The sequence below is a fragment of the Rhinatrema bivittatum genome, chromosome 1 (genome assembly GCF_901001135.1).
Source record: "Rhinatrema bivittatum chromosome 1, aRhiBiv1.1, whole genome shotgun sequence".
Taxonomy (NCBI): domain Eukaryota; kingdom Metazoa; phylum Chordata; class Amphibia; order Gymnophiona; family Rhinatrematidae; genus Rhinatrema; species Rhinatrema bivittatum.
Window position 1 is genome coordinate 269,851,173 of NC_042615.1, and position 12,333 is coordinate 269,863,505.

The following is a 12,333-nucleotide window of genomic DNA, read 5'->3' on the forward strand; positions in this document are numbered from 1 at the left end:
CCATGTAAGACACTAGCATAAATTCCCTCTCAAATGATTTTACTGATAACATAGCATTATAGAATTTCAGTTGTATATTTCCAACCCCTAAACTAGATTACATAATTGTCAACATTTCTATGATTGGCTTTCTATTATAAACAAATAATCTGAAAGGCTATATGGTAATTTGTTTTCATTCTCCAAGCTAATTAATCCTTGTTTCATATGTAAATGTTTTCTTGGAATTTGCCAGCATTAGCAACCTTGTGTTTGTTCTATGAATATTTTCTATAATCTTAGATGGAATGTCAATTGGCCTCATTCTTTTCTAGTTCTAGATATGCTTCTATAATCGTAGATGGAATGTAAACTTACCTCATCTCTGTTCTTAGATGGAATATCAAATAACCTCATATCAGTTCAAAATGTTCTACAACCTTGTAGCTTAACAATTTTAACTAGCTTATAGTGCCTATCTATACAAACAACTACAACATTGCAACACAAATGTCATGTTACAATGTTATCCTTTTAAGCAATTATAAAGGCTGGTTATGAAAAATCAAAATTTAGGAGAACAGGAATAATGACCTCTTGTGTGACATGTCAAAAAATGTTTCAATGAGACTAAGGGCCTATGAGCACCCACATCACTGCTAGCCATAAAGTGTGATTACTTGTAGGATATCATCTCTTATCCAAGACTGTTTCTGTCTGCTTCATCCATTGTATTCCATCCTCCTGGATAGCTGTACATGCATGATCCCTTTTTTAGTTTATACCCAGAAAGCCTCCCCTCACATTTCAACCACAAGGTCCCACCTTTCTCTTTGCTCAAGAAAGAATAAGAATTACAGAAAGCAGCAGAAAAAAATGAATTGCTTAATTTATTAACTTTATTGGGTCCATCGCCTAGCACGTTAGGCAATATAGAAATTTTAATAAACATAAACATACCATAGACTCACTCGCTCATGATGGCTGTTACATGTCAAATACTTCAATTTCCAAATAACACAATTTTCTGCTGCTTTCCATGGAGGGTTTTCTACTGTGGTTCTTGTCCTCATTCTTCAGCATTTATATTATATATATTATATATCGTTTAATGTATCGAAACTTACTTTTCCAGTACAGACATTATAATTGGAGGTAGGACCAAAATAGGCATTGGAAGGACTACTCTAGTGAGGGCCGTCTCTATCAGTGCCTGAAAAGTTAAAAAAAATATATTAAAGTACACCAATGCCATAAATTAAAAATAAACATTTGTAAAATGAACATCAAATTCACTTCAATTTTTTTCTGTATACTCTATATGGTCTGAACTAAAAAAGAAATCTATTTGCGCCAGACCATTGGACTGTTGAGGAGGATCATCTCCTGACCTATAGAAGAACTTGGTTTGGCTTCTGGTCCTTTCTTCAGTAAGACAGATGGACTTGGAGCAATATTCAATCGTTTTATGTGGTAAAATGCATATTTACCTGTGTGAAAAGCCCCCTTGAAAATTTCCCTCCTCAGTAAGTAAAATGAGCAGAGTTAGGTTGGGAAAGTGAAAATATTTGCAGAGATTTCATTTTCAAATCTCTGCATGTTCTTTCATGTGCATACTTCAAAGCAGATGCAAGGTGCAGTGGTACTAAAGTACTTGTACTTCCTGCTTGCCATAATTTTCAAAGGGAAACTCTGCTCACAACACATAGAAAAATGTAAAATACTATCTTGAAGTTAGCAGACCCTGGGTTTGTTTTTGTTTTTTTAGAGAAGATAATGGCAAGAGCCTCATAATGGATAGAACCACACTCTATAACTCTGTGATGGCACAAAAACATTACTTGTTCCTATGATCTGCTTAAGTAAAGCAAAATTGCTTACCTTGTAATAAGTGTTATCCCAGGACAGCAGGATGTAGTCCTCACATATGGGTGATGTCATTGATGGAGCCCTATCATGGAAAACTTTCTGTCAAAGTTTCTAGAAACTTTTGACTGGCCCTGTGAGGCCACTGAGCATGCCCAGCATGCCATGATATTCTCAGCCACAGGGGTCTCCCTTCAGTCTCGTATGTAGCAATAAGCTTTAGCAAAAATAAAATAATAAAACGTATTGGACCCAACTCCGCGGGGTGGCGGGTGGGTTTCGTGAGGACTACATCCTGCTGTCCTGGGATAACACCTATTACAAGGTAAGCAATTTTGCTTTATCCCAGGACAAGCAGGATGCTAGTCCTCACATATGGGTGATTAGCAAACTATAGGCTGAATCAGTTTGTCATGGACCAACAGTGAAAAATTGTTGGAAAAAATTGAGGCAGCCTGAAATCATAGCAGGTTGGATGTAGAAGGAGTTGGGATTTTACTGGAAACAAGTTCTTTAAGACAGATTGTCCATAGGCTGAATCATGTCTTCCTTCTTTGTCCAAGCAGTAATGAGCTGCAAAGGTGTGAAGAGAACTCCATGTTGCAGCTTTACATATGTCAAGAAATGGCACTGAACGATAGTGTGCTACCGAGGTTGACATTGCTCTTACTGAATGTGCTTTTTCTCGCCCTTGGAGAGGAAGGCCTGCTTTTTCATAACAGAACTCTATACAGTCTGCTAGCCAGTTAGAGAGAGTGTGTTTGCCCACTGGATTGCCCGGTTTGTTTGGATCAAAAGAAACAAAGAGTTGAGTGGATTTCCTATGGACTGCAGTGCGGTCTACGTAGTATGCTAGTGCACGCTTACAGTCCAAGGTATGTAAAGCCCTTTCACCTTGGTGAGAGTGAGGCTTTGGGAAGAATGTGGACAAAACTATGGATTGATTCAAGTGGAATTCCGTAACTACTTTGGGAACGAATTTTGGATGTGTACAGAGAACCACGTATAGGGTGAGTATGTGACAAGTGCTTGTAACTCACTAACCCTTCTAGCAGATATAATGGCTATGAGGAAGATAGTCTTCCATGTGAGAAATTTAACATCGCAGGAATTCATGGGTTCAAAAGGAGAACGCATGAGCCTTGTTAACACCAGATTAAGGTCCCATTCTGTGACTGGTGGCCGGATTGGTGGTTTAAGGTGAGTTAAACCTCTCATAAATCTACTGACAAGAGGTTGTATGGATATCGGTGCATCTCCCATCTTGTTATGGTAAGCCGAGATTGCACTTAAGTGTACTCTTACAGATGAGGTCTGGAGACCAGAGTCGGAAAGATGACATAAGTAGTCTAGTAAAGAAGGTGTGGGGCAGGAGAAAGGGTCAATGAAGTTTTGCATGCACCACAAAGTACATTTTTTCCATTTGGAAGAATAGTTCTTCCATGTGGAAGGTTTGCGTGAAGCCTGACTTCAGTGCCGGGAAAAATAGTGGAAACTATTCTCAAGAACAAAATTGTAAAGCATATAGAAAGACATGATTTAATGGAACATAGTCAACATGGATTTAACCAAGGGAAGTCTTGCCTAACAAATCTGCTTCATTTTTTTGAAGGGGTTGATAAACATGTGGATAAAGGTGAACCGGTAGATGTAGTGTATTTGGATTTTCAGAAGGCGTTTGACAAAGTCCCTCATGAGAGGCTTCTACGAAAACTAAAAAGTCATGGGATAGGAGGCGATGTCCTTTCGTGGATTACAAGCTGGTTAAAAGACAGGAAACAGAGAGTAGGATTAAATGGTCAATTTTCTCAGTGGAAAAGGGTAAACAGTGGAGTGCCTCAGGGATCTGTACTTGGACCGGTGCTTTTCAATATATATATATATATGTACATATTTATATATACTGCTATGATTTCAGCTTTTCAATATATATATATGTACATATTTTCAATTGTATATAGTTCATTTATTTATTATTTTTTTCTCAATCTTTACTGCCTCTCCGATCCCCTCCCTCTCCCACTCCCCCCCTTCTTCTTTTCCCCCCTCCCCCCCTGTCTTACTGTATTATTGTTTTATTGTTTCATTGTTTTTTGTAATTTTCCTCCTTTAAGTTCACTGTAAACCGGCATGATGTGCTTCACGAATGTCAGTAAATAAAAGTTAATAAATAAATAAATAAATAAGTATATATATATAAATGATCTGGAAAGGAATACGACGAGTGAGGTTATCAAATTTGCAGATGATACAAAATTATTCAGAGTAGTTAAATCACAAGCAGGAGGACCTTGCAAGACTTGAAGATTGGGCATCCAAACGCCAGATGAAATTTAATGTGGACAAGTGCAAGGTGTTGCATATAGGGAAAAATAACCGTTGCTGTAGTTACACGATGTTAGGTTCTTATTAGGAGCTACCACCCAGGAAAAAGATCTAGGCATCATAGTCGATAATACTTTAAAATTGTCAGCTCAGTGTGCTGCAGCAGTCAAAAAAGCAAATAGAATGTTAGGTATTATTAGGAAGGGAATGGTTAATAGAATGGAAAATGTCATAATGCCTCTATATCGCTCCATGGTGAGACCACACCTTGAATACTGTGTACAATTCTGGTCGCCGCATCTCAAAAAAGATATAGTTGCGATGGAGAAGGTACAGAGAAGGGCAACCAAAATGATAAAGGGGATGGAACAGCTTCCCTATGAGGAAAGGCTGAAGAGGTTAGGGCTGTTCAGCTTGGAGAAGAGACGGCTGAGGGGGGATATGATAGAGGTCTTTAAGATCATGAGAGGTCTTGAACGAGTAGATGTGACTCAGTTATTTTCACTTTCGAATAATAGAAGGACAAGGGGGCATTCCATGAAGTTAGCAAGTAGCACATTTAAGACTAATCGGAGAAAATTCTTTTTCACTCAACGCTCAATAAAGCTCTGGAATTTGTTGCAAGAGGATGTGGTTAGTGCAGTTAGTGTAGCTGGGTTCAAAAAAGGTTTGGATAAGTTCTTGGAGGAGAAGTCCATTAATGGCTATTAATCAATTTTACTTAGGGAATAGCCACTGCTATTAATTGCATCAGTTGCATGGGATCTTCTTAGTGTTTGGGTAATTGCCAGGTTCTTGGTCTCTGTTGGAAACAGGATACTGGGCTTGATGGACCCTTGGTCTGACCCAGCATGGCAATTTCTTATGTTCTTATGTTCTTATAAGCACTTGAGAGATATTAGTTGAAAGACTGAGTGGTTGTAAGATCAAGCTTTCAACAACAATATGCCTTTGGACTTACGTTGTGATCCCTGCCACAAAACGTTCAAACAAAACCTCAAAACATGGTTGTTTGAACAAGCATACTATAGTTGATCAATGTCTAACTTGAATTGAAAATCAGTTTTGCTGTATAAAGTTGTCACCTTCTGTTGAAGTTAATTGTTTACTTTCCTATGAACTGTTCTATGTAAAACCTGTTGCTATTTATTGTTTACTTACTGTTTAACCTATTACTTGTAAAGCCTTATGCTAAGTTTTTGTTTAATGTAAATCGAGGTGATGTAGACCTTTACGTACCGCGGTATATAAAAATCTCCAAATAAATAAATAAATAAATAAATCCATGCTATTAGAGATAGGGATTGAAGGTTGGGATGGCGCAACCTGCCCTGATCTTGAGTTATGAGAGTGGGAGCCACACCCAGGCGAATTGGTTCTGCGATCGAGAGGTCGAGAAGTATGGGAAACCATATTTGTCGAGTTCAATGTGGGGCTATGAGTATCATGGACCCCTTGTCCTGTTGTAGCTTCACTAGAGTTTTGGTTATTAGCGGTATTGGGGGATACGCGTATAGAAGGCCTGAGTTCCAAGGGCGAGCAAAGGCATCCTTGGCTGGCTGGTGTTTCTGTTTGTGTGGAGAGCAGAACCTGTCCACTTTGTGATTCAGATGTGATGCAAATAAGTCTATTGTTGGTTGTCCCCAATGTTGAAATATCCTGGTCGCTACTAAGGGATCCAGGGACTATTTGTGAGGTTGGAACTGTCGACTGAGGTGATCTGCAACTACATTGTGGATGCCCGCTAGATAAGTGGCCCGGAGAAACATAGAATGTGTCAGGGCCCAGTCCCAAATTTGTGCTGCTTCTTGACAAAGGAGATACGAGCCCGTACCTCCCTGTTTGTTCAGGTACCACATGGCTACTGTATTGTACGTTTGAATTAACACAATCTTGTGTGAAAGACAGTCCTTGAACGCATGCAGAGCATAACGTATAGCTCGAAGTTCCAGGAAATTGATTTGAAATGTTGCTTCGCATTTTGTCCAGGTACCCTGGGTTTGGAGATTGTCTACGTGAGCTCCCCAACCTAAGGTGGATGCATCTGTAGTTAAAGTTATGTGTGGGACTGGTTGTTGGAAGGGTAGGCCCTTGCGCAAGTTGTCTGTTTGCCCACCAAAGGAGAGATGAACGTAGCTGTTGGGTTACTTGAATTGGAGACGACAGTGGTTGAATGGCTTGTATCCATTGTGATCTCGATGTCCATTGGGTTATTCTCATGGCTAATCTGGCCATAGGAGTGACATGAACTGTGGAGGCCATGTGACCTAGTAAAGTGAGAAACTGATGAGCTGTTGCTTGTTTCTGCATGTGTAGCGAGTTTGCTAGTAAGGCGAGTGTTTCTGCCCAATCTTCGGGTAGGAAAGCTCTGGAAAGGATGGTGTTTAATTCTACTCCGATGAACTGAAGCAGGTGAGACGGGATGAGATGGGGCTTTTGGTAGTTGATGAGAAACCCCATCGAGTGTAGCAGAGTGATTGTTCGTCTGAGAGAAGCAAGAGCTCCTTGTTGAGATTGATTTCTAATGAGCCAGTTGTCCAGGAATGGGAAGACGTGTACACTTTTTTTGTGTAATTGGGCTACTACTACTGCCAGGCATTTCATGAATACTCTGGGTGCTGAGGCAAGTCCGAAAGATAGTACCCTGTATTGGAAATGCTGTTGACCCACCAGGAAACGAAGATATTTGCGATGAGGAAGGAATATTGAAATGTGAGCGTAAGCGACTTGTAGATCCAGAGAACAAAACCAATCTCCTGTTTGAAGAAGGGGAAGCATGGTGCCTAGAGAAACCATCCTGAACTTTTCTTTCCTTAGAAATTTGTTGAGATTTCTGAGGTCTAGGATGGGAAGTAAGCCTCCTGTTTTCTTTGGAATGAGGAAATAACGGGAGTAGAATCCTCTGCCCTGCTGAGTCTGGGGTACCGGTTCTAGACTCTGGCTCTCAGAAGGGTGGATAATTCTGCTTGCAGAGGAATGATGTGATTTTCATTTAGCGAAAAAGGTTTTGGAGGAGAGTCTCTTGGAATCGATAGGAAATTGAGTTGGTAACCTCATGATATTATTGAGAGTACTCATTGGTCTGTTAACTGGAACCAATGATTGTAGAAGAAGGAAACTCGACCTCCTACTGGTAAGTTGGGGTTGGGATTGTGGAAAGGCTGTTGTTCTCTGGCGCCTGCCTCAAAAACCTATAGCTGGTCCTGTCTGTGGTGGCGGTTGAGGCCTAGCAGTTCTAGGCTGTCTGGGCTGAGATCTTTTCTGAGGACGAGAAGATTTACCCCTAGATGCCGGTGGATAAATCCTTTTCGGCCTGTAGAATGGTTTTCTGGTGTCCTTTCTTGGTGGATGGCGGGATGCTGACGAGGAAAAGTCTTGCGATACTGCCGATAGTTGACGCAGTGTCTCTGTGTGTTCTTTAAGCTGGGCCACTGCGTCCTGTACCTTTGACCCAAACAGGCCGTCACCCATGCAGGGCAAGTCCACCAGCTTATCCTGTACCTCAGGCCTGAGGTCGAAGGCTTTTAGCCAGGCCCAGCGGTGTGCACTGATCCCTGAAGCTGCAACTCTTGAAGATGTTTCAAAGCTGTCATAAGCTGCTCGAACTTCATGCTTTCCAGCTTCTAATGCCTTATGGATTATTGTTTGAGCTGCATCCTGGTATTGTTGAGGTAGGGAATCAGTGACTTCCTGCATTTGCTTCCATAGATTCCTCTGGAATTGCGTCATATAGAGTTGATGTGACACTATTCTGGAGTTGAGCATAGCTCCTTGGAATACCTTTCTCCCTAGAGAGTCCAGGAATCAGTGATCTTTCCCTGGTGGTACAGAGGAATGAGGTCGTACTCTTTTAGATTTTTTCTGAACCGACTCAACTACTACAGATTGGTGTGGTAGTTGTGATTTTTGGTAACCAGGGACATGCTGTACAAGATATGTAGTGTCCACTCTTCTGTTGATTGGCAGAACTGTTGTGACCGTCGGTTCCTGACGCCCTCTCTCTGGCCTCCTCACCTCTTTGGCACCAACCCTCTTCATCCGTGGGAAGATTGGCTGCTGCGGCGTCTTCCTGCCATGGTCCTCCGGCGTCCCCGGACCGGCTCCACGCTAACCGCCATGTTTCCTGGAGGCCTAGGGGCGCACACGCGGTGTGGCCCCGACTGAACTACCGGCGATGGCGTGAATCTTGGGGGCGTCCCCCGAAGATGACGTCACCCGCGACGGATATTTAAGGTCTTACAATTTGCTAACACATCGAGTTAGCAAGCATATGGATAAGGATTGACAACGGTTTCATATTCGTTCTATCTATGCTACTCTGCCTCCTCGGATTAACCAGGGGTACCCGCTCCTCGGGGGCCTCGCTCTCTCTCTTACTTTGTGGATTGCAATCTGGAACCGGTACTCGTTCCTCGAGGGCCCTTGTTCCCGGACTTCTTCAAATTCACTTCTGCCTGGAAGTCAGCACTGGGAAGCTTCTACATTTCCAGTATAATAAAGTTTATTCCGCTTCTGTCAGTCTCAGCCGAGGCTAGCCTATCATGGTGAGTCCCCATAGGGCTTCTCCCTGTGGATGGAGCCAACTCTCACTGCAACCCAGGGTCCACAACATAACAGTTTCTAACATTTCCTGTGGAATTCCCTCCCCCCCCAACTCAGAAATGAACCCTCATCGCAAGTCTTTAAAAAACATCTTAAAACATGGCTGTTTATAAAAGCCTTCCCACCAGACACTTAACCTGCCCGAACGCACCTCACCCTTCCTGACTGCATCCCACCTCCCCCCCCCCCCCTGCCCCTCCTCCCCCCCCCCCCCACCCCTGACCCTCCCCCCCCCTTCCCTACTCCCCTACACCACTGCCCCCCGACCCTACTCCCCCCACCTCCCACCACACCCATTGCCCACCTTCTAACATTCCTGAAACCTGTATATATATACTATCTATGTTAAACTATTTATATTGCCTTCTTCTATTCAAATGTTTAACCACTCTTGTTACTTAAGACATAACGGAATGTTTACCATGTTATTGTATATATTGTTTCCATGTTATAATATAAAATAGTTATAATATACCATGTTATAATGTAAAATAGGGCGGACCACCCCCCTATTTCTCAGTTTCCTGTAAACCGATGTGATATTTCGATCGAATGTCGGTATATAAAAGAAAATAAATAAATAAATAAAAATGCATGTGTGAAAGAAATTACCAATTAAACCAATTAGTCCACCAAGTTTCTGGGTCTATTTCTAGGTGAAGATCACTCTGATTCTTCAGCCTGCACTCCCCCTAGTTTACTCAGACCCCTCACCCAGCATCTGTCTATAAAAAATTATATTATGACTTACACCTGATATATCCCTTCTCTCCTGTTAGCCCAAACATTTATAACCCCACTGATCTGCCTAGAATTTTTTGTTTTACAACTTAAGACATCATCCAAAGCAGAAGTAAAGTAATGCGCTAGGGGACCCCACCGTGCACCAGTGTGCCAAAGTATTTTCGTGCAAATTTCATGGTAAAATCTCGGAATGCCCCTGCCCCACCCATGCCACACCCCTTTGGAAACTTTTTATATGTGTGCGCAGTAGCATGTGTGCATGTATCCCGGCAGCTTTTAAAATTGCTTGGTGTGTGCCATCCCAACATATTTGCGCATCCTCTAATTGATGCGCATGCTACGGGCTTTTCAAATTCACCTGTTAACATTTAGAGTTATAATATTCAAACCCACCATTTTCATAGGCTATTATCTAATGATACTTATCCTATAGCTAACATACAGTCTCCCAAGCTCCTTTACCAACAAACCTACTATAAAATGAACTCTCCCACCATCCTCCCTGCCTTCCCATTTGCCTCTTCTTTGACCACTGCAACTCAGAAAAGACTCTTATAGAGGTATGACGCCACAGAATGGAGGCCATCTTCAGTGATGAAAAGCTTCTCTATATATACTAGTACTGCAGTCAATCATTGTAAAAGGAAACGTGAACAGAGCCAGATAGGAAACATCACTGAATATTTGTTCATTCTGCTCCTGACTGTGCACATCATTTTCTCTGCACCAACACCCGCTCCCATTTTGAGAAGTCTCAATGAAGTCTCAATGAAGTCGCCACTGCCATTTTATTAGCAGTCTCATGTTTATCCTCATGCTCCTCACATAGGTCAGTTTTCCCCAGAGCTGATCTTGCCTCTTCAAGTTTTAACTTTAAAATTACTGCTGACAGAAAAGCTTAGCCTGAAAGGGAAAATCCATTTATACTGCACATTGCCTCTTTTTAGTATATGGGTTACATCTTTAACTCCCTTTTCCTCAAATGTGATCGCAGATAGGTTGCCAAAGATTTTTAATCCCAGAAAAAGGCACCCATACTCCTTGCTTTCACCAAGGAGTATCACACTGTTTGGAATGTTCACATAGCTTTGAGTCCCTACAGGCATGCGTTTTGACACAATACCTCCCCTCTTGGCATGGTGGAGATTTTAACACTTTGCTATTACAGGAAGAACAGCGTTGGATCCATTTACTCAACACTGTACAACCTGATGGCCTTAATTCTGCTCTAGAACTACAGGTGTTTCTCGGCTAAATTTAACATGAAGGATTTCAACTACAGATACAGCATTTTTTCATCCTTTGCAGCGCTATATAGCCTATAAACTTCAGGGTGCACTTGTGCAATTTATTGACAACGACCGATTTTTGACATCTATCCATTGCTGAGCTGATAAACAAGTGTTGCTCAGCTAATTCCATCATGCACAGTATACAGAGCTTTAAATTTTGTAATTTTTTTCGCATCCTTAGCTACGTTACATAGCCAAAAAGCCACAGTGTGTATTTGTGTTTACATGGTTGTTATGACAACGACGTTTGCTGATGTCATCCCGCTCAAATTTCCGCGGGCTATTTAATCAACATTGCCTGGGTACAGCGGTCTCTGTCCCACTCCTTTGAGATGCTTACGTGAGACTGTTGGTTCACAAGAAGAAGAATGGCTCGTCGACATACTTTTCAGTTAAGTATTCATATTTTCTTCTTGAATATTATGTTTCAATCCGACCTTATGATGTTTGCTCCCTAGATACTCACCCCTGATGAAGCTGAAGCCCCGCAGCGAAACACCAGCCGCTGTCGGGTTGGTCAAACCTGTACAGTCGGGGGATTTTTGATTTCTTGCTAAATTATTTAAGCAGGCTGATAAAAGCCATAAGATCAATATTGAAATAATCAATTCAAAATCTGTGGTTATCCTCGACTGCACAGTTGGGACAAACGTGAAGAAAGTTGATTTGTCACAGGTGGTTCGCTGCCGAACCAGTCGGATTATACATTGGATTTGATTCTGACAACAATTCATATGTCTTGCAAGCCCATTGGACTATAAAGTTGTCACATTAATTTATAGGTCTTGCAAGCCTATCGAACTATAACGTTTGTTACAATAACTAAATACAGCCGCTTAGCCGCAGATGATGTGCAGACCGGACGGTTCATGTTTAACAGATTGAACACGTTGACAGGTTTGCTGATGCAGTGTTTATAAAAGCTATATGCTTTGTCTATATGTTTATTATAGATTGGTTCTGAGCTACATTATTAAAGTAAGTGGTGCCTTTTGTTCTTTATTTATAGTAGATTTACAGGACCTATTGAGTGCTCTTTTTTCGTGATAGATATTATTTAAACAGGATCTATTTTCAAGGTCCTCCAGATTATCTCTCAAATCAGAATTAGAGATTTCTATTTCATTTGCTGCTTTTTGAAGCACTATAATATATCCAGCCTGCTCCTCAACCCTTTCCTCTACTTCACCAATCCTGCCCCCGAAAGCTGTTAATTCAATACTCATCTTCAATATAGTGTCCAGAATTTTGCCTTTACTATGGCAATGTCTTTCTTAAGTCCCTAAACCAGTTGCAAAGTGCCACTCCATGGCTGTCTTGCTGATATGATTGCCCTCTTCCTCTGAACAAGAGGATGATAACTTTTGCGGGGCACGGCCACTGGTTTCTTTCCAGAGGCCACTCACCCATACCAAAAAATTCTTCATTTCTGCTGTTTTCCTATGCATCAACATCTCCTCTGTGTTGACTCCCACAGTTATTGTGCAGAAAACTTTAACTACAGTTTCTGAAGCTATTTTTTAGA

The 12,333-nt window shown here is 41.5% G+C and overlaps 1 protein-coding gene across 1 annotated transcript in view; it reads right to left on the reverse strand.

Annotated features, from left to right (window-relative positions):
• The window catches only part of SFXN5 (sideroflexin 5), a 932,409-nt gene that overhangs the window by 383,345 nt on the left and 536,731 nt on the right, over positions 1-12,333 (reverse strand). Inside the window, exon 12 of the mRNA XM_029594581.1 lies at positions 1,107-1,192. Within this exon, the coding sequence (XP_029450441.1) occupies positions 1,107-1,192 (86 nt within the window). The remainder of the gene's footprint in view (positions 1-1,106; positions 1,193-12,333) is intronic.